Source organism: Cricetulus griseus, chromosome 5, assembly GCF_003668045.3.
Source record: "Cricetulus griseus strain 17A/GY chromosome 5, alternate assembly CriGri-PICRH-1.0, whole genome shotgun sequence".
In the NCBI taxonomy this organism is placed as follows: Eukaryota; Metazoa; Chordata; class Mammalia; order Rodentia; family Cricetidae; genus Cricetulus; species Cricetulus griseus.
This window is the reverse complement of record NC_048598.1, coordinates 116,266,331-116,289,115: the sequence shown is the minus strand read 5'-3', so window position 1 is coordinate 116,289,115 and position 22,785 is coordinate 116,266,331. Positions and strand designations below refer to the sequence as shown.

The following is a 22,785-nucleotide window of genomic DNA, read 5'->3' as shown; positions in this document are numbered from 1 at the left end:
GGAAAAAACTGTGCTTTGTGTATATTTAAAGAAAAGCCTGTGTCTATATTATGAAGCATGAGTCAAAATAGACTCCAGAGAAATTGAAGACAAGGCTGTTTATAGCAGTAGCTTCCTTGCAGAGAGAAACCGAGTGGCAGAACGGGGCCAGAGCAGAAACTTTATGAGGTAATGAGTGGCATCTTGCTGCTAGTCTCTGAAGTCTTTGCACTGACAGAAGGCTTGGTGATGTTCCTTTCTGTCTGGGGTCTGTCCCTTGGCATCTGCTGCTGGGTCAAGGGCTTTAGTTGGATTCAAAGTACTCAGGGATTGCTGAGGAGGTAGTTCAGTGGATGCAGTGTCCCAAAGAATGTCTGTGTAGCCACCTGGTGAGTTGAGGTATGAGTAAAGAGGGTAGGGTCTTTCTGTCTAGCGGTGTAAGTTTGGTACCCAATAGGACTCCCAGGACTGTATGTGGACAGAGTAGCATCAGTCATGCCCCAGGAATACAGTCTAAACTATGTGATTGTAGTAAACATTTTGACTGTCAGCTAGATACGGAGGAACTACTGACTGCTTCTGCCTAGCTACCCTTTTGGCAGGGGCCTGCCTACTTCCAACCTGTGCATCAAGGCTAATGGTGCCCGTAGCTGTGTGCTGTTGTAATACTAGTGACAAGTGCCAATAGTGAGCATTCTTTCCTGCTTTTCCTATGTAAAAAAAAAACACCCACTTCTGGATCCTTTATCCCTTGGCTCTCTGATTCCTACCACTTCCGGCAGCTCCGATAGTGTGTTATGTACCTTTTTGCTTCTCTGCCCCACCCTAGAGTGTAAGCTCCACATAGGCAAAAGCTGTAGGTTGTTCACCTCTTCCACTGTAGCTAGAACAGCACCTGTACTGCCAAAGGAAGGACACTGGGAGCTGATTTGTACCAGGTGCTACACTAAGTGCTTTATGTAATTATTTCACTTCATCTTAATTTTGAGGTTAGGTATTGAAGAAACTGAGATCCCATGAGATTAAGAAAATGACACAAGGTCATACAATGTGAGTGGCAGAGCTGGGATTTGAATTCTGGACTGACACTCTGTGAAACCCTTAATTGCTAACCTTTCTTGACCTTCTTTTTTTTGCACAGGGTCTGGGGACATGGCCAGAAAGGCTCTCAAACTTGCTTCATGGACCAGTGTGGCTCTTGCTGCCTCTGGTGTCTACCTCTACAGCAACAACTACTTGGACCCTAATGACTTTGGCGCTGTTCGGGTGGGCAGAGCTGTTGCTACGGTAGGTTTTTCTCCTTTCAGGGTAGCATAGGAGTGACGGCATTACTGTAGGTGTTCCATTGGTTCGGCAGGCAGGCGTGCTGACATATATGGAAATGCAGGCGTGTCAGCTCTGTCTTCAGAGCTGTGGGGCTCGGATGTGCACCCTCACAGGCCTTCAGTCCTGTAGCAACCCCTGCCACTCTGCAGTTGAACACAACAAGGTCGTACCAGGTCCCTGCTCTGAAGCCTTAGAGGCTCCGTGTCTTACAGTAGTGATGACTCAGAGGGGCAGTGCTCCTGGGAAAATGCCAAGGACAGAGACTTTGTGGGAAGAAGACTTTGACAGTTCAGTTCTGTCTGGCTTCTTTGAGTTTCCTGTCTGCTTCAAGGTTAACTCTTTGGGGAGGCCTTCCTTACCACAGGGTCCTACCGCCATGATGTTCTGGCAAGAGTGTGCGGCCCAGCGAACATGGACTGAACACTCAGAAATCAGGAGTCAAAAGAAATCCATCTCTAGCCAGGCATGGTGGCGCATGCTTTTAATCCCAGCACTTGGGAGGCAGAGGCAGAGGCAGGTGGATCTTTGTGAATTCGAGGCCAGCTTGGTCTACAAAGTGAATTCTAGGACAGCCAGAGCTCTACAGACAAACCCTGTTTCCAACTCCTCCCTGCAAATCCTTCTTTAGAAAGACAAACTTCTGTCAGCAAACTTGATCTCACTCCAGCGAGCTAATCTGAGGAGTTGGCACTTACATGTTGATTGTCTGGGGCTGGGAGGATTTCATCCATCTCCAAGTAGGGACTCTGATTTGAATATTTGACTTTAGATGTTTTCTCTAGTGGTTCAATATCAATATACTCTTGGTGTTATATCTCTTTAGAACCTTGTTTCAGATTTATTTATTTTATATCTATGGATGTGTTGCTTGCATGTGTATGTGTGTTTGTATGCATGTGCAGGCCTGGCACCTTTGGAGGTCAGAAAAGGATGTCAGATCCACTGGAACTAAAGATACAGATGGTTGTGAGCCACCAGGTGTTGGGAACTGGAACCAAATTAGGATCTCTGCAAGAGCAGGAAGTCAACTTAGCCATTGACCACCTCTACAGTACTCACCATGGCTTCTTAACTCTTCTTAACTCTGGGAGCTCTTCTCCCAGACACCACAATGCAGTCTTTGCAGAATAGATTGCCAGCCACACACATCATGCTCTCTCTCCTTTGTTGCTGCTGGTGAGCATAGATAACAGTTGCTGTTGCTCCCCCCATGCGGATATGAATCACGATGTAGCTTGTTTAGTTATTTCCTCAGTGTTATCAAGTGTTCTCAGAGGGAGGCCATTGACTTGGTGCCTGTCCTCAAGGGGAAACCGAGTTAAAGAATCAAATAGGCAAACAGGCTTTGGAATAGCAAGCTATGGGATATGAAACCATTTCTAACTGTTTACCTAGTATCTTTTGGGGCCCACCATTTTCTTTTATGTTTTGAGGGGTGAAAACAGACTGTTCCATCTAGACCCAGCTTTGAAGGAGCCTCTGATCATGGAGTGCACACATGGATGCATTCAAAAGCAGTCTAAGGCCAGGCACACATCAGGAGTGCTGCCATGGTCAGATGTAGGAGCCAGCACTGGGGCTTGGGAGTCAGGATGAATAGTCTGAGGAAGCAGGATTTGACTGGCACCTCAGGGATTTGAATAGGCAGAAGGAAGGCAGGGAAATAACAGTGGGCACTTTTATAAAACCAGCCACTAAGATATACATTCTTTCCTTTTCTGAGACAGGGTTTTTCTGTGTAACAGCTCTGGCTGTCCTGGAACTCACTTTTTAGACCAGGCTGGCCTTGAACTCACTGGGGTACACCTGCCTCTGCCTCCCGAGTGCTGGGAGCTACACAGAGAAACCAGGTCTGAAATATAAAACAAAACAACAAAAAAGGGAGTCTTGAGTTTCAACTTAGAAAGGTGGGCAGCCCCAGCAGTGAGCTGTCCATTCTCTGAAGACCTCTGGTCGGATCATCCTGGTCTATTCAGTGAGTAAACCTTGCTGACAGCTGGTGCTCAGCACCTACAGGTGAATGGAATTAGTACAAATGGACACTTTTGTTTTGGTGGGGAGGGCGTTTGGAGACAGGTTTTTCTATGTAGCCCTGACTGTCCTGGAACTGGCTCTGTAGACCAGGCTGGCCTCGAACTCATAGATCCGCCTACCTCTGCCCTCGAGTGCTGGGATTAATGGTGTGCTCCACTGCTGCCTGGCTGCAAACAAACACTTCTGAATATAAGTCTGAAAACATTGTATCTAAGGTACTTAGTTACTCAGTCTGAAAAGGAAAGTTTGAGCTCAGGGTTCCTCCATGCTGGAAATGTGTTGGAAGCCTGTGTTTTCTGATTGATGACTGTGCATAAGGGCCCCTCAAGGGAGGGTTTTGGCCAGAGGATCTAGAATGGAAACTCAAATTTAACAGCATCTGTTTGGTTAGTATTTACTGACTGCCTACCTGTGTAGTGTAAAAGATGCTGGAGAGCAGTAGTAAGTAGGAAGGGTCAGCCCTTCAATTTAGACAGCTCACAAACAAGGAAGCAAATGGGCTAGTGAGTTGGTTATGATCAACTGCGGACAGTTCTGGTGTGTGCCCACAACTTGAGATTAGACCTCTTTGGATGAGTGTCAGTCATGGTCACCCCTGAAGGCCAGGAAGGAACAATCCAGCTAAGATCTGGGGGCTGAGCATCCAAGGGGTGGGACCAGCTACTCTTTTTTTTTAATTACTATTTTTAATTCATTTTATATGACAACCACAGTTCCCTCTTCCTCCCCTCCTCCTGCTCCCCTTACCTCTCCCCACCCTACCCCCATCTACTCCTCAGAAAGGGTAGGGCCTCCCATGGGGAGTCAACAAAGCCTGGCACATTATATTGAGGCAGGACCGAGCCCCTCCCTTCTGCATTGAGGTTGAGCAAGGCACCCCTCCATATAGAATGACCTCCAAAAAGCCAGCTCATGCACCAGGGATAGAACCTGGTCCAACTGCCGGGGGCTCCACAAACAGACCAAGCCACACAACTGGTCACCTACATTCAGAGGGCCTAGTTCGGGACCAGCTACTGTTATATATCCAGCAGGTAGTGTGTGGGTCTCCTGGCTTTGGCAGAGGTGTGATATTTCATGTCCTCAGCTTTCTCCTCCTTTGGTTCACAGACAGCTGCCATCAGTTATGACTATCTCACCTCCCTGAGGAGTGTCCCATATGGCTCAGAGGAGTATTTGCAGCGCCGATCCCAGGTAAGGGACCTGTGGGACCCATCAGAGCTGAGCCAGGATGGGCTATGTCTGAAGAGTGGGAGCAGCCAATTTACTTCCTAAGGAAAGTTGGGCAGAGGACAGAGTGGGCATTGAAGTAGTGGCCACTGGCCGTGGGATTTGGGATAAAGGGAATGGAAGACCACCTGCTCCTTCCTATGCAGGTGCCTTAGTACCTGCCATCCCATGTCAAACTGGGTCTTGCTTACTGTGGTAGTTTGAAAGAAGAATGGGTCCCCTAAAGGGAGTGGCACTATTAGGAGGCGTGGCTTTGTTGGAGTGGGTGTGGCTTTGTTGGAGGAAATGTGTCACTGTGGAGGTGGCCTTTGAAGCCTCATATATGCTCAAGCTATGCTCAGTATCTCAGTTCACTTCCTGTTGCCTGCGAGTCAAGATGTAAGAACTCTTACATGGTGCTCTCTCTCAGCTCCATGTCTGTCTGTCTGCTTGCCGCCATGGACTGAACCCTTGAATCTATAAACCAGCCCCAGTTAAATGTTTTCCTTTATAAGAGTTGCTGTGGTCATGGTGTCTCTTCACAGTAATAGAAACCCTAACTAAGACACATACCAAGGCTATAAAGTACTGTTGGGGAGGCTATTTCATGTTTCTGGTGACAGCAGGGATGTAGGCTGCTTTCAGAGGGATTAATAACTTCTAAGCTGTGTTAGGCTGAAAGAGGTTAGTTGTTGTTTTTTTTTTTTTTCCCTCTGAAGGCCATCGGAGCCTTTTTTTTTTTTTTTTTTTTTCCCCAAGACAGGGTTTCCCTGTGGCTTTGGAGGCTGTCCTGGAACTAGCTCTTGTAGACCTAGTCTCGAACTCACAGTGATTCATCTGCCTCTGCCTCCCGAGTGCTGGGATTAAAGGCGTGCGCCACCACCTCCTGGCCATCGGAGCCTTTTGTAGGAGTAGAGCTGTGACCTCATACACATCCTCAGTCAGGATGTGGTAGCTGATGCAGCTGTATTAGAGATACCAGGGAGATGGTGGATCAAACACAAGGTCAAACAGAGAGAGCTGGACAGTAGACTGGCGCGTCTTTGCTCAGGTGGTTTCCGAGCTGGACTGTCCAGTTAGTTTGGGCTCAGTGTGGACACCTCTCCTCTGTGCCGCTCTCCTTCTGGCATCCTTTGTGGCTGGGCTAGTTAATGAAAACATGAATTTAAACTTTTTATTATGCACATTTTAACTATTCACAAAAGTAACAGAGAACAGAGCAGACTGTGATGACCTCCCCTTTCCTCCCATGGAACTGTCCAGCCTGAGGAATGATCGATTTGTCATTCCTCTCTTTTAGTTACTCACTCTGAAGTATTTAAATGAACCTCAGGTGCCATATTGTTTCATGTAGAAATTCTTCAGTACATGTCTCTAATAGAGAAAGACCTTTGAAAAACCACGGCCATAATATTGTGGTCCCCTGTAATGAGACGAGCAATTCCACAGTACCTTCTGGTTCATGTCCAGATCACCCTTCTCCCGGAAGTGTCTTTTTAAAGTATTTATTTACATATGAGTATGTGTGTGTGTGTGTGTGTGTGTGTGTGTGTGTGTGTATACATTATGAGTATGTGTGAGCTGTGTGTGTGTGTACATTGTGTGTGTGAGCTGTGTGTGTGTATACATTATGAGTATGTGTGAGCTGTGTGTGTGTGTACATTGTGAGTATGTGTGAGCTGTGTGTGTGTGTACATTGTGAGTATGTGTGAGCTGTGTGTGTGTACATTGTGAGTATGTGTGAGCTGTGTGTGTATACATTATGAGTATGTGTGAGCTGTGTGTGTGTGTTCATTGTGTGTATGTGTGAGCTGTGTGTGTATTCATTGTGAGTATGTGTGAGCCGTGTATGTGTACATTGTGTGTACCACTCTACCACTCTTTGCTTGATTTCCTTATGCCAGGTCTCTTGCTGAACGTGGAGTGAGGCTGGCGATCTGCAAGCCCCAGCCATCCTCCTGTCTCCACCATGCTCACAATGCTGGGGTTAAAGGTGTATGATGCCACGTCTGGCTTTTTACTTGGAATTTGGGAATTTGAACCCAGGTCCTTATGTTGGTACTTTTAGCCACTGAGCCATCTCCCCAGCCCTGAGGTGTCTATTTATAGTTAGTTTGTTCCAACCTAGAGCCAAACATATATATATATATATAATATATATATATATATATATATATAATTTTGTTGACATTCCCTGAGTCTTTTAGAATCTCTAACATTTCTTCTCTCTTCCTTTATTTTATTTTTTATTTGGTTATTCACTTGTTGTAGAGGCAGATCATTTATCCTGTAGAATTTCCACACTCAGGATTTGGCTGATTGCACCCTCAAAGTGCTATTTAATGGGAAATGCATTCAAACGACTCAAAATTCAAAATACACAATATTTGAAACAGACAAAATGACCCTTGTTCCTCAGGTACCCAATTTCCCTGCCTGTAGGCAATCATCATTTCTTGTGTATCTTTCCAGAGCTATCTTCCTGTAATTTAATCACTCTGTCTTTATTTCTGCCATAGTTGATAGTTAGTTACACATTTTCTCTCAGACTGTTGCTTCTCTTACATTGGAGAGGGGGGCTCTCGATTTGCATATTTAATCTTCAGCAATAATGCCTAGGATGGGGGCTGGAGAGATGGCTCAGTGGTTAAGAGCACTGGCTGCTCTTTCAGAGGACCTGGGTTCAATTCCTAGCACCCACATGGCAGCTCACAGTTGTCTGTAACTTCAAGTTCTGACAGCCTCACACAGATATACATGCAGGCAAAATGACCAATGCACATAAAATAAATTTAAATAAATTATAAAAAAGGAATGCCTATGATGGAGTGGATTTAATATCTGTTTCAGTGTCAGGTTATGCCCTTGCCTTTGGAGAGGCCACGGAAAAGAGTCTTAAGGTTTTCATTTAGGAATCCCGAGTTTGTAACTTGGCTTTGGGAAATTCATCTAGCCCTGTGGAGTGGCTGTTTTCCTTGTTTGTGACTAGAGATGGTTCTTCTGCCCACCAAGGATTATGTAGTCACCACTGGAGTCAGTGAAAGATAAAGCAGATGGGAAGGTAAGTCAGAGGTCTCCTAGCAGGAGGAGGTGCAGGAGGTGCTTCATGAGGGCAGACCTGGTGTACGGTGTGAGTTTCCAGGTCTGCAGTGCAAATGCAAATACCTGGGACATAGCTGGTTCTGAATAAAGGTTTGAACAAGTAAATGAATGGCATAAAGGGTTTGTTGGAATATCTCAAAGCTCTTGTCTTTGAGGTGTGGTTACCCTTTGCTTTCCTGCGTGCCCGTTCTCCATCTATTCCAAGCTATGGCCCTTGGAATCCTCCAGCGTGACAATTCTTCAGGGATACCCGGGTCAGGACTAGGGTAAGGTTTGTCTTGGGGAATCCAAGGAGTAGGTGAGCTGTGAAGAGACTCAAGCTCTCCAGTATGTCAGTCATCTGAAAGGCAGTGATACTGCAGCTCCCCTAGAAGCTGACTGGGGAAGCTGGTGAGGAAAGTACAGCCAGGCCTTTGATGAGAAGGCAGCACGTGGTGGCTGGCTGTACCAGATAACAGAGTGTAGGCTGGTTCCTGGGAGTTGTGCCTGGGAAGGGGATCCAGCAGGCACAGAAGGGCCTGGATAAATACTGCAGGAGTGTTCTCATCATCGTGACTGATAAAGGAGTGAGCAAGGAGAGGCATCATTATCTCTCTTGTCAAGCCGGCATCTCCAGGTTCCAGAGCATGTTAGAGCCAAGGGACTAGTGAAGCAGTCAGTGACTTACTTGAAGCTCTTTCAAGGTTGGCACTGGCAGGCAGGCTTCGTGACTCACACTGCATCATGAAGGGGAAGAAGAGAAAGCACATGGTGCCTTGCTAGGCAGCTGAGGGTGTAAGAATGGGCTCTGGAGAACTGGATTCCCGATGCCTAGATGCTTATAGCTGAGGTTTGTGTGACTGGACATGTTCCTTTTGACATCCTGTCAAAATGCTGGAGGTGACAGGACAGGATAGAGTTGGTTCTGAATGAAGGATTGGACTATAGTGTGTATCCTCGTCCTAGGAACAACTTCTGGACTTTCTACCATATTGTATCCTCTCTCTCTTACACACACACAGTTGTATGAGTTTTAGGTCTTCACAAGCAGTTGATGGAGTCAATTCTGCTTGTAACAGGAATAATACAAACCCAGAGGCAGATACTGGGGTTCAAGCTGAAGATTGGAAAAGCAAAGCAGCCAAGTCCGTAGCTCTTAACTCTACCAAGATGAAATGGCAATCCTGTCTCCACAAATCCTCAGAGATAATGCTCTCCACGAATCCTCAGAGATTCCTTTCTCTGCCCAGCCATATCACTCCTGCCTCCACCTCCCTAGTGCCAGGATTAAAGGCATAAGCTCTGTAACTCTTTAGACTGATTCACTCTCATGTAACCCAGGGTGGTCTTGGACTCACAGAGATCCGCCTGCCTCTGCTTCCCAAGTGCTGGGACTAAAGGCGTGCACTACCACAGCCCAGCTTTGTTGGCTAACTAGTATGGCTGCTGGAATTAAAGGTGTGTATCACCACTGCCTGGCTGTATGACTGTGGCTACCTTTGCATTTTGATCTCCAGTGACTTTAAATCATAAACAATTAATCACTACATCTGCTGGTCCCAGATATTGATTTAGGGACGGTCTCTGGACCAGTTCTGATCATTGAGCATTATTAGGTCCAAGACATTTCTTTTGGAACTTCAGATTTCTCTTTCTGCTGGGTTGTAGGCTGTTGGCTAATTTCTACTGGCAGCCAACTTGCCACTGTGAAGAAAAAACCCATTGTGGGTGATGTTGGTGTTGAAGAGTTGGGTTATTTGAGTTCCTGTATCTAGTCGAACCTGAAGCCATTCCCTTCACTAGACTTCTCAGTTATGTCTTCTAGTAAATTCTTTTTTGTTGTTTAAGGTGATTTGCACTTAATATTAATTAAAACCAATGAGTCTTGGTAATACTTGGAACTCTTGGAGAAGAATGTCTGGGTTTGAAGCATGATTGGCATTTTGACAGGCCACAGAAAGATCAATAATTCAAGGGAAACGATGCCAAGGAGAGGTCTGTATGGTACAGGCCACTCTGGACCAGGGGCCATCTCTCCAGCCCCATTGTATTGCCTTTTTGTTTAACTCTGGACAGTCCCAGACAGTCAAGATCAGGTACATTCAGGGTGGTATGGCATAGACAGACATCCTAAGGCAGAGAAGACCCCTAAGGCCTGTGAGAGCAGAGTGGCCTCAGATGGCTGAGGTTGTATTAAGGCAGTATTGAAGCTCAGAGTGGAAGGGTGGAGTGAGACAAACATTCTCAGGGACAAAGTGATTTTGGCTGAGGCTCTTGGGTAAGATTTGGGGGACCGTCCATAAGAAACAGGTTTATTCAGTGTGTTTTGGTTACATTTGTGTTGCTGTGGGCAAATACCCGACATAAACATCTTCCAGGAGGGAAGATTAGTTTTGGCTCAGAGGTTCAGAGACAGTTCAGTCCATCATGGTGGGCATGCAAGGTCCACCACCATGTGTGAGCATGAAGCAACTCTTGACCTCCAGCCAGATTGGAAGCAGCACATTCCAGTCAGAACTGGAAGCAGGTGTAACCTTCAAAGACCTGCTCCTGGTCGTCTTCAGCCATCCAAGCCCTGCCTCCTAAAGGTATTATCCTAAAGGATGATATTGCTGAATATCATCCTATAAAATGGCAACACAAGCTGGGAATTCAGTGTTCCAAATACCAGCCTTTGGGGCACATTGCAGATTCAAACATGGAGACTAGGGCATACTGGCAAGTAGTATTAGAGCCAAGTCACAGAGGGTCTTGAGGTCAGGTTTCATATCATTAAGTAGAAAGCCATGAAACATTCTCAAGTACAGTTTTATTAAGTCTCCAGTGAAATTAGAATGTTTAAAGTCACTAGTTACTGAATATTTTCTTCAGCTTTTATCCTATTGATAGATACACACACACACACACACACACACACACACACACACACACACACCTACACACACCACAGAGAGTCAGACCGACACACACACAGGAACAAAAACAGAGACAGAGACAGACAGACAGACAGATGCATACACATAAACATATACCACAGAAAGAGACAGAGAGACAAAGACAGAAATACAGATACACATACACAGGAACAAAGACAGAGAGACAGAGACAGACAGACAGACAGACAGCAGACAGACAGACAGACAGACAGACAGACACACACACACACACACACACACACACACACAAATAGAGGGACAGACAGGGAGAGAAGGTGGGGAAGAATGTCATAATACAGCAAGGGACCCTGATCTTGGCTGCACTGTACCTACAAAGCCTTGTGACTGACCTCACATTGTGTTACTGAGCGGATCTCTGGGCCTTTGGTGAGATGCTTCAGTTCAGCCAGGTTATTCTTTTCCTTCCTATGGTATTTGGACTTGAGGAGGTAATGGGTAATACGTTTTCCTCTGGCCTGAGAAGCAGAGCCAAGGAGATACAGGATGCTGTAAGTGTCAGCTGTATTACTGATAAATGCTGGGTTGTAGCGTGAGGTTTGGGTCAGCTTGCTGAATATCATCCTTAAACTGGATAGATTTCTTTATCCAGGCTTGTGGATGGGTACGCCAGTCATGGGAAGCCTCTTAGGCAGTTAAGCAGATATGGAAAGAGAAGAGAGGAAGTATGAATGAGCTGGACATGCTGTCCCCCACCAATCTCATCATTGACTCCTGTCCCAAGCAGGAGAGGGAAGAGAGACGTTAGCCTCATGCCCCATTGAGACACCCCACCCCCGTGAAACTTTGGAGAAGGGACCCCAGCAGCATGTAGGTGAGATGGAAGGCGGATCTAAGTCTGCTATGAGATTCTTTTGTGCCCATCAAATTCTGAGAACCACTGTATCTGTCCTTTGGGCCTAAGCTGGTTTACGTTAGAGGGTGAGATGTTAAATTTGGCATTGCCAACATCTGCCAAGATTTAGGAGGAGGGGTCCAATGTTAGCTTTTAGAATCTTGAGATAGTTGGGTATTTGTGTATAGAAGGAACTCCCTTTGGAATCAGTGGATAGAAGCCAGAAGAGTATAGTAATGGGCTAAGGGGTGGTGGTGTTGCTTTTATAGGTAACTGTTCCACTGAACTTGAGAAGAATCAGCTAGTTCCAGCTTCCAGTGTATGATTCAGATCTGGTAGGCCAAGGAGGTGATGGGACTCCTTTAGCTTCCCCCACCATCCCGGGCTTGAGAGTAACATTTAGATCACCTCCAAAAAAGTCTCATGCTCTTTCTACCTTACACCCTTATCTGTTTCCTTATCTGCTTCCAGCCTGAGGAAAGCACTACAGCAGGTAGAAACCAGAAGTCAAGATGGCTACAAGGTGGCTCTCACCACCTCCTGCTGCTGGAGTTGTCTCTTTGCCTCTCTGAGCCAGAGTCTGGGTCCAGCTGCTCCTGGGGTGGGCCTGAGGGGTAGAGAGGAGGAAGGAGGGGCTACAGAGCTTCTTCCTCGGAAGTTCTTTCCCTACCCAATCAATCAGACAAGCAGTTAGTTCAACAAACATTTGGCATTGATGTTCCCCAGTGAAGGGGTGAGTGGACCCTCTGAGGAACAGGTAGATGTCTGCTCTTTGCCTCTGGAAGGAGAATGAACTCCTAGCTGTTGAACAATTCTTCCTCAGCCCAAAGAAAGGATGGGCCATTCAAAAAGCATCCTGAGGATCTTGGTTCGCAAAAGGGAATTGTGGTACATGTGGTTCTTCAGGAATATTCTCTGAGATGTGAGCACTGTCCTGCCTAAACCATTCTTCCTCCTTCTCCTCCTTTTTTTTTTTTTTTTTTTTTTTTTTTTTTTTTTTTGAGACAGGTTTTGCTGTGTAATCCTGACTGTCCTGGAACTCACTTTGTAGACCAGGCTGGTCTTGAACTCACAGATTTCCATCTGCCTCTGCCTCCTGAGTGCTGGGATTAAAGGCATGTGCCACCACACCTGACCCAAACCATTTCTCTATTTAACTGTCCCTCTAGTTGACTTGAACTAACCTGTTTTATGCCAGGTGCTGTGTGAGGCTCAGAAGCTATGCAGGGAGCCCTCCAGTCTCTCCTACTGTGTGCTGGGGGAGGCCAAGCGGGCATGGAAGACAGCTCTGTCTTCTTTACAGCTCTGCTCTGTGGGCTGGGATGACTGTGTTTGACCCATCAGCCACTGGCTCCCAGTAGAGTGGGGGTGGGGTGAATGCATGCAGGAGAAAGCCTCAACTGGAGCGTGAGGGGCTGTGCAATTGTCCCAGAGTTCCTTTGCACATGCGGTGCCTGTCCACCTGGTGTGGATCCCTTTCAGTGCCTTTTCACATCCTGCGCCCCAAAGACCCCCTTTTTTCTGCTTCCCGTGGTTATCAGGAGCGTTTGCCTGCGAACATTCTGCATAGAGAAGGGAAATTGAATTCTTGCTATCTCGGTGACTGGCTTTCTCAGCGCCTGTGATAAATTCCGCATGTACTGTGCTGGGGTAGGATTGGTTCTCTGGGGTGAGGGAGGCAGTCTGTGATTGAGCAGGCACCTCTTTCTGGCCTTGTGTGTCTCCAGGTCTCCTTAACACCACAGATCACTGTGGTTGTCTGCAGGGGTCCTGAGCCTGAAACCTTTTCTGATCCTGGGATTGGTTGACAGGAGTGGGCCTTGGTGCAGTCTGGGGGACTTAGGGGACACTGCCTTCCCTTGGGGTGAAGCATGGTGGGACTTCAGCTTTCCCCTGGAGACTAGGCTCACGGGTAGTGGCCTCTCTGTACCTTCTTTGTCTATACTCATTCGTGGCTGATGGACTGTGGCCATTAGTAGCACCCTGTTTTGTCATATCTGCATATAGAACTTGCATTCTAAAATATGTGAAACATTTAAGAACTAATATTGGCAAAATTAGTTTTGAACTCTTTTTCTTTTCTTTAAATTAAAAAATTAGACTTATTCATTTTATTTTATGTGTGCATATTTTGCCTTCGAGTATGTATGTGTGGTCGTGTATGTGCTTGGTGCCCACTGAGGTTAGAAGAGGCATAGGATCCCTTGGAACTGGAGTTATGGGTGGTTGTGAACTACCAAGTGGGTGCTGAGAGTTGAACCTGGGTCCTCTTCAAGAGCAAAAGTGTTCTTAACCAGTGAGTCATTTCTCTAGTGCCCACTTTAAAATTTTAAGTAATTACATTTACTTATTTGTGTGTGTGTTCATATATTTGCATGTGTGTGTGTGTGTGTGTGTGTGTGTGTGTGTGTTTTGCAGGAGTTAGTTCTCTCCTTTTGTGATATGGGTCCTGGGGATTGGACTTGCAAGTGTCCAAGTCTTGGCAGCAAGTGTCTTTACCTGACAAGCCATCTTGCTGGCCCTCTCTCCTCTTTAATGTATATGCTAATAGCATTCCCTGTACTACTTACAACTGCCTATTGGACCCTTTTTTTCACACTGTCACCTGCATAGGGCCACCTTTTGAGAAGCAAGTCTAAACTGTCTGTAGGGGATGTTGGGCTGGACTCTGGCTGCCACCCACCCACCACTGCCATCTCTTCTCCCCTGCTGAGTCTGGCCACTCTCTCTCCACTCTCCTGGCTCCCCTTTTTGCTTTCTCCTTCTAATCCCTGGGACTGCATCAGGCTCACAGAAGCCTGGAGTTGGGTTTTACTTTCGTGGCTCTGAAGCAACAATCGCTTTCCAAAGGGTGTGGTTGGAGTGGTGTGAAACAGGCCCCTACACGTCTGGTGGTAAGAACGCTGCATCCGACTGTCAGGGGCGCCTGCATTAGCTTGAGTACCTGTATGTACATGTCTGTAGTCGCTTGCCTTCTCACTGCCTGGACCCTTGGGACTGCTTTCAGCTTGGCCGTGTCTTCTAGCTCCATGGGATGGTGGGCATGGTGATCATCCTATTCCCCTGAGAGAAACGCATAGATGCTGCACCTTATTCAAGGCCCCCACCAGGGAGGGAACTGCAGAAACCCAGCTTCTACCTGCTGTGGCCCAATTTAGATGCATCCCAGCCTGATGAAGACAGGTTCTCTGATGCTAAGAGCAGGCGTTCACATGTACCCGGACAGCAATTATGAGACAAGTATGATGGTAAGGACTCTGTTACCTGTCCTGACTCCTAGACAGTCCAGCAGTGTAGATACCATTATTCTCATTGTAAAGAAACTTGAGAAAATAAATGTCCTAGTTTAGAATACAAAGGTTTCCCAGTGTCATCCTCACACACACACACTATTTTATTTTGTTCTTGTTTGTTCCCCTCCCACTGATCTCTCCTTGTCCCTCCTCCAGCTGGTCCCTTCCTCCCCAGACAGTCCCTTTTTAGATGAAGAAACTCTGGCACAGGCTCGTTAAGTGACTTGTCTAGGGGTCCATAGCTAATCACTGGGTCCATAGCTAATTACCTCTCTGTAATCATCATACAAATGACTAAAAATGAGTGGCTTAACATAACAAAAACATATCCTCCTATGGTTCCAGAGGTCAGAAGTCCAAAGTCAAAGGACTAATAGGGTTGTGCTGGTTCTGGGGGCCCCAGGGGAAGAATCTTTGGCCTCCTCTGGAAGCTCCAAGTAGCCCGTAAGCATCTCTCTGATTTCTTCCTCCACTTTCCTATAAGGACAGTTGTCATTGGGCTTAGACATGTTTCCCTCCTCTCCCAGGTGGTCTAGGCTGATCACATCTAAAAATTCTCAGTAATGTTGGCAAAAGTCCTTTTTCTAAATAAGATTACAATTTTAGGTTCTGTAGGTAACAAACGCCCTAACCACGCCTCCTCCGGGCTGGCTACAGGTGTACCTGGCCACGTCCCCTAGGGAGATTTAAGAGTGAGGAGCGTGCACACGGTAGCCCCTTCTTCCCTTTCATCATCAGCTTGCTCTACTTAGTCCGCTCCCTGCCGGCTGGCTAGGTTGCTTTGTAAGTAAGGCATCTCCCTAATAAATACCCTTATATTTTTACCTGACTCCCTCCGTATTGTTAATTCACTCAAGGTTCCAGGGGCTAGGATGTGTCTGCATCTTTGTGTGTGTGTGTGTGTGTGTGTGTGTGTGTGTGTGTGTGTGTGTGTATTGGGGAGGTAGGCTGCTGTTCAGCACACCCCAGGAGCTCAGAAGAGCTGCATGGTGTGGCCCTTCCTCAACCTGTGCCCACCACTTCCCGATTGGGAGCACCCAGGACTCCTCAAGCCTGCAGTCACACAGGCATGGGTTTGCTTGTTGTATCAGAGAGTAGAGGCTGTTAAATCTTAACATTCTGCTGCTGTCCTCCTACCTTCAGTTCTTGGCTATTTCTTCTAAAGCCTTTTGGTCTGTTCATCTTGGATTTCAGGATTTTCACACCTTAATGTGTTCAGGAGGCCAGGCCTTAGGGGCTGCCAGGACAGCTTCATGCCTGGGCAGGTATGATGGATGTGGTACTCTTGCCTCAGTGGCCACACCTCTCAAATAGGACTGTGGGAGCGGTGCGATCTTACTAGGGGAGTGTTTGAGAGAAGCGCTGCCGCTGCAGAGGTGGTCTGGCTGCTCATTAAGAGCAGCAGCTATTGAACAGGCTGCTCTTCATTCCTGCTTCTAACTCACTGTTGTGGCCCCAAGCAGCTATTTTCTACCAAATTAAAATCCACTCAGCGCTCTTCCTGTCCCCAAATAAAAACTCCTCTCTAAGCTCTTGCCTGTTATGGCAAGACTTTTTAATAGATTTTGCCTCCTAGAACCACGAGACATATGTCCAATTAGCGGAATAATTCTGCTTAAATATACAAATAAACTGTTGACTGACAACAGTGGCACATGTTTGAGGCTAACTTAAGGCAAAGTAGTTTGGGAACTAGGCCTTTCTGTAAGGAACGGATCTCTGTCCTGACCATCTATATGATGATGGAGACATCCCTATGCTATGCTTCATCATTGGGCAGAGTATCCAAGCATGAATATTCATAGAACCAATGGAGCAGCCACTGCTTAGTGAGCATCCATGGTATTCCAGCCACTTGGTGGTATGCTGGGAGTACACTGGTCTATTCCTAAGGGATAAGAGGTGACTAACAGCTGGGGAACTCACTAGAGCGTCTGCTGGCTTTGCAGTTCCCTGGGGCTCTGTGCAAAAGTGGCTTTGGCTGGGGCTAGGTGAGCCTGTTTCCCCCCTTGTGTCTATGTTACTTTGCTGCACTGATAATGGATACTCTCAAGAGGTCGCAGCCTCCATGCTAGTCCGTGGTCAAGGTCTGTACCCGAAAATGGTGGGAGATGCCTGTCATGTGACCTTTTGACATTGCTGTGGTCATTCGAGTCACGGTTGGGGATGGATGGCATATGGCTCTCCTGTGACTCTTATTCTCCTCATGCCTGTACCAGGCTCCCTGCAGGGCTGCAGGGCAATGGCAGAATGCAAGCCACCCTGGGTAGAGCTTCAGGGATTGCAGGGCAGAGGTAGGGAGGCTGGGGTTGGGAGAGCCTGTGTGCCAGAGCATGGGGAATAGCCTCCAAGTACCCGTTTTAAGGATGGAGAATATGTGTGAGCTAAATCCTCCAGTCAGATTTCACTTAGAAACATCAATTCAGAAATAAAGTATTTCAAGACAGCCACTGTGTTAGTTTCCTGTGCTTACTGAAACAAATTGCTAATGAATGGTGGCTTAAAACAAACACCGACTTAGGGCATTGGAGGTAAGAAGCCCAGAATAATTCTCTGTGGGACAAAATGAAGGTGGCGTTTCCTGTGGCAACTCTGGAGGAGGAACCAGCTGGCCTAGAACTCATCGAGCAGACCAAGTTGGCCTTGAACTTATAGAGATTGTTGTGCCCCTGCTTCTGCTGGGATTAAACGTTGTGTGTCATCATACCTGACTATTTTTCTCGTTTCTAGCGATGCCCCACATTTCTTGGCTCATGGTCCCTCTTCCTGTCTTCAGAGACAGCAGCATCTGGTCCATTTCTTGTGCTGCTCTCTCCCTGGTTCTCTTCTGCCTTTGTCGTTTGCTTCTAAGAACTGTGGAGATTTTCTGGGGTACACCTGGGTAATGCCACTAATCTCACTATGGAGATTGTGGGGTTATTAGCAACCCCCCCCCCCATTTTTCCCCCTGCAAGCCTGTGAACTGCTGTTGAATCTGTTAAAACAAATCTCCCTATGAAAAATTCCAAATGTCGTCACAAAGAACAGAGAGTAATAAAATGAATGTTGTACCTGGCGCCTCCACCTAAAATATGTTGCCGTAATTCTCTTGTTTGCTTACTGCTGGAGAACTTTAAATTGTAATTTCGGTCTATGTATAGTAACGAGATTAGCAAGCATTAATTCTGTCTATATTAGTCAGGATTCTCTACAGCAGTGGTTCTCAGCCTCTCTAATGACACTTTAATACAGTTCCTCATGCCGTGGTGACCTCCAATCATAAAATTATCTTCGTTGCTACTACATAACTATAATTTTGCTACTATTATGAACCATAATATAAATATTTTTGGAGATAGAGATTTGTTAAAGGGGTTGTGACCCACAGGTTGAGAACCACTGCTCCAGAGGAACAGAACATAGAGCATGACTGTGTCCAAAGTGGAATGATTAGCCTGGCTGATGTGGACAGGTTGGGTAGTCCAACGGTGGCTGTTTGTACACTGGAAAGTCTGAGAGCCCCATAGCATCTCAGTGCAGGAGGACAGATGCCTCCACAGTAACAGTCTGGCACCAAAGGCCTGGAAGATTGCCAGGACCCAATGATTCTCAGTTCTCAAGGAAGGCCCCAGAAACTGGGTTCTAATGTTAGCGAAGGATGACAGTAACGGTGGTGGCCACAGTAACAGAGTAGCAGGACTTAACCGCAAGAAGCAAAAGCAGGCAGGCAAAAGCAGCTCTGCCATCTCCTCAGATCACTTTATAACTGGGCTGCTGTTGGAAGGTACTGTCCACTCTTGGGGAGTGTCTTCCCCCTCAGGTGATTCTTCTGAAAAAGCACGTCTCTTAGTTGATTTCAGACCCTGTCAAGTTGGCAATCCCATCATCTAATTGCTACCTGTGGTCCCTTTTCCCTAGGTTCTCTACCTAATGCCCTTCACATGCCCCTGAACCTGCTGCCTAGCCTCATGCTCTTTCTACATCTTTGGGGTTTGTGTAGGGGGAAGTTTCTGTCCTGCCATCAGCTCCCAAATAACCAAACACAGAGACTTATTTTAATTACAAATGCTTGGCCAATAGCTCAGGCTTATTACTAACTAGCTTTTTACCAATCTATGTATTGCCACATGGCTCTTGGACTTACCTGTCCCCCAGCATGTTTTGCTCCCTCTGTGTCTCCTGGCCACTCCACTGACTCTGCCCTTCTTCCTCCCAGAATTCCCAGTTTGGCTCTCCCACCTATACTTCCTGCCTGGCTACTAGCCAATCAGTTCTTTATTAGCCAATGAGAATAATACATTGTCACAGTGTACAGAAGGATTTTTGCACAGCAGGTTTGGTTTTGTTTCCTGCCATCAGCCATGAGTGTGCATGGCTGTGTAAACATGAGAAGAGACTGTCATCCTACATCCGAGAGACAAGACGGGAGGCAGGCTGGCTGGTGTGTTATTCTGCTCATGGCCTTAGCATTTGTTATTCTTGTCTGTAATTGCCATTCCAGAAACGTCTGTAATTGCCATTCCATTCTTCTGGCCACAGAGCAACTGTGAGAACAGATTAATTATGCATCTTATCATCATGTGTGATTAAGGGGCAGGTGGAGGGAAGGGTTCTCTGCAGCTTTTCTGGCCACGAGGCTCCCAAATGGATAGTTTCCAGATTGAAGAGTACAGGTCCCCAGCTCCTGTGGGCATCTGTGGAGGCAGGCTTGCTCTTTGGCAGGAGGAGCTGCAAGTTGCCAGCAATAACATCGTTAGTCTCTTAAATTTGCAACTCATTTGCTGAGTGCTTGCTGTCACGACAGCTCATTTGTGTGGATTCCAGGGATGCTGGGACAACTGTCTTTGGTTCATACCTCCCTCAGTGATTGTCAGCAGTTTTAATTCCATCATTAGAGACTAATTCCTTTAGTCTAAAACTCTGTTCCCAATTATGATACAAATATTGGCCTGGGGAGATGGTGCATGGCATGTAAACATGAGGACCCGAGTTCAATCCCCAGAAGCCATGTTCAAAGAAAGCCAGATAGACACAGTGACAGAAACCTTTAATCCCAGAACCTGGGAGAAAGAGTCAGGCAGATATCTGTTTTTGAGGCCAGCCTGGTCTGTGTGGCATGTTGCATGCCTGCTGGAATTACATGGTGAGTTCCTTTGTTTTATCTACTTTCCAGTGCTGCAATAAAGCACCATTGCCAAGGCAACTTATACAAGGAGCTGGGGACATGCACTTTTTGGTTTGGAAAGTATCTGTTTTAACTTCTGTTTAAATATGGCATGTAAGTATGGTGGCATTATGCACTCAGACTGTCCAACTCACAATCCTCCTGCCTTGGCTTAGGTGTACTTTATAGTCTAGACAGGTTTTGAACTTGGGATCCTTTTGCATCAGCATTTGAGTGCTGGAAATACAGGCTCGCATCACCAGCCTTGACATTAATGTTATTCATTACTAACTGTAGCATTGGTTTCAGGTCTGAGTTGATTTTGTTTGATTTTTTGTCCCACTTCTCATGACACATGCTTTCTTGATCCTCTGCATATCGGTTAATTTCCCATTAGGTGTTAGATATTGTATTTTTATCTTTGTGGTTGTTATATATTTTTGTAATGAATGTTCTGGGGTGTTGAATTTCTGGGGCATAGTTTTTTTTTTTTTTTTTTTTTTTTTTTTTAGGTCTTGCTTTAATATTTGTTGGGAATGAGACAGTATTTAGGCTACCTCTGGCTACTGAGGCTGGAATTTCTATGAAGAGTGTCCCATGAATTACGAGACTTTTCCAGTCTGGATGGTAAGAATAGGTCAGATGTAAGTCCTGGTACTTAACTCTAATCTCTGGGGTTGTTCTTTTTCTGCGCTCAGGCAGTTTTTGCATGGGTGAGTGCTGATCAGCCTCAGTTGAAGACCAGGGACTGGCTCTGTGCAGATTGCCTGTTGTCTTTTATTATTATCCTTTACTTCTCTCTCCTGCCCTGTGAACTCTTTCTACACTTAACTCCATCTCCTTAACTCAAGAGTCCTTTCCTCGGAGACTCTGCAGTTAACTGGGGCTACCGTTGGCTTCACCCTCCTTCTTTCTACCTTCATTGCATGTTGCAGAGGGTTTTGAAAACCACTGTTTATAGTTCAGACTGTGAAGATAAGAGAAGCCCCCCCCCCCTTTTGGGGCATCAAGGTCTATGGCCTGGGGAAACTCCCAAGTTTCAAGTTGCCATTCCTAAGGTGGGGAAGCTTGGGGTGGGGGATCATGTTTTATGGTCATGGGCATGATCGGAAGGGCACGCCATGTTTGAGGCACTGATTGGACACTAGTGTGATATCAGAGAAGCCACTGGATCTGTTCAGCTCAAGGCAGGGGAGCAGTCTGGGTAGGTGACATTGATCTTTGTACCCACAGTGTATGGAGCTGGAGGAGACTTCCCAGGGAGTAAAGCTAGAGAGGATCATATTAGCTATTGTTTAATTTTCTGTTATCTTTGACTGCTTTGAAGTCCTAGGTCCTTGTAGGCATTAGAAGGGCTTTCCATCTCCATAACTAATTCTGAGAGGGCTAGTACCTCTCCTACACTGACTTTCACATGCAAACCAACTGATGCAGAGTCCTTATTCCCCAACCACTTCCACTCAGCTTGTACACACAAGGCCGCATTCCCTTAGCTCTAAATGCCCAGGACCAAGTCCCAGATGGCTAGGCATAGCTTCTGTGTCCCAGAGCCTGCAGTAATGATTCGAACCAGCCAGTCCTAAACTGTCCTGCTTTACCCATCTTAACTGTAGAACCCACAACAAAGACTTTTGCCCTTGCTTTCTATCTACGCTGGTAGTTTCCCATGTAGCCCTATGTGGCTTGCCATGACTTCTAGGGATTTGTGATTAAAAATTCTAAAATTTCCTTCATGATAATTGTGTCTGTGTTTATGCACCTTACCACACTTGTTTAAAACACTTCTCAGGTTCCCTTACAACAAATGTAGACATACCTGCTTCGACTAAGAGCAGCACGTATCTGACTTCACTTCCCAGCACCCCCCTGAGGTAGATATTATTTATGGATGTGAAAACCAAGTTGAGAGAAGTTCTGTAACTCACCATGGTGATGCTGTTTTTCATTGTTGTTGTTGTCTTTGTGCTCATCTTCATCTTTTTTGGCATATGTTAATATACAGTGCAATGAATTCATTATAACATTGCCAAGCATGCATACACTATACTTAACCACATTCAAGACTCAATTGGCTCTGTGTGGAATCTATGACTTTGTCTTTCATGTTCCCCACTCCTTCCGGTCTTTTGTGGGGCACTTGTGTATCTGTACCCTCGTCTCATGTCATTCTCAGACCTTGATCAGTTCTGATGAGGCTCCCGTGGATTCAGTCTGGTGATGTTGGTACCTTTCTGCCAGGTTTGGGGAGGTAGGGCTCCTGCTCCCAGGGGTTCAGACAAGGAGGAGACAGAATGGTCCTGCTTGGGCCTTTGCTCCATTGGCTCAAATCAGCAATTAATCGGCACCGAGTTTATCTTATTAGTCATTCATTGTCTCCTCTCTCAAACCACAAACCAAGCTGTCGAATGACAATGCTTTTAATTAATATGAGGTAGATTAAAAGCCATTACAGCAAGGTGGTAATGAGGTAATCATAAGGTGTGTTATTGAGCTGGGAGTGAAAAGGAAGAAGGAGCCTGGGCAGGGAGACCACGCCAGCTGCTCTGTGATAGTTCAGTGGGGATGGGAGGCAGGTGTTGGGGATCTTGGTGAGGAGGTGCCCCACCCATATATGCAGCTGATCAGTGAAGCCAGGTACTAGGCAAGGGCACAACTGGGATCCAGTGAGCAAATAGGTACCAGATGTTAAAGGCAGAGGCAGGAATTGGGAGTTCTCTGAGGAGACCCTGAAGTCTATATGTTTAGGATAATATTCCACTTCTCTGTGTGTTTCTCTTTCCTCCCTCCCTCCCTCCCTCTTCCCCCTAGCTCCATCCCTTCCTTTTGTGAGACGGCCTAGAACTCTCTAGTTAGCCCCGATAACTCATGAGTTATCGGGGGCTCAAGCTCATGAGTCTCAGCCTCCAAGTGCTGGGATTATAGGGCATGTGC

At 46.4% G+C, this 22,785-nt stretch overlaps 1 protein-coding gene across 4 annotated transcripts in view; it reads left to right on the top strand.

The window, feature by feature from the left end:
- Adck1 (aarF domain containing kinase 1) overlaps window positions 1-22,785 on the top strand; it is a 96,366-nt gene that overhangs the window by 7,018 nt on the left and 66,563 nt on the right. For all 4 annotated transcript variants that reach the window (XM_027418633.2, XM_027418630.2, XM_027418631.2 and 1 more), the window contains exons 2-3: window positions 1,121-1,266; window positions 4,450-4,533. In XM_027418633.2, the coding sequence (XP_027274434.1) occupies window positions 1,132-1,266; window positions 4,450-4,533 (219 nt within the window). In that variant the 5' untranslated portion in view covers window positions 1,121-1,131. The remainder of the gene's footprint in view (window positions 1-1,120; window positions 1,267-4,449; window positions 4,534-22,785) is intronic.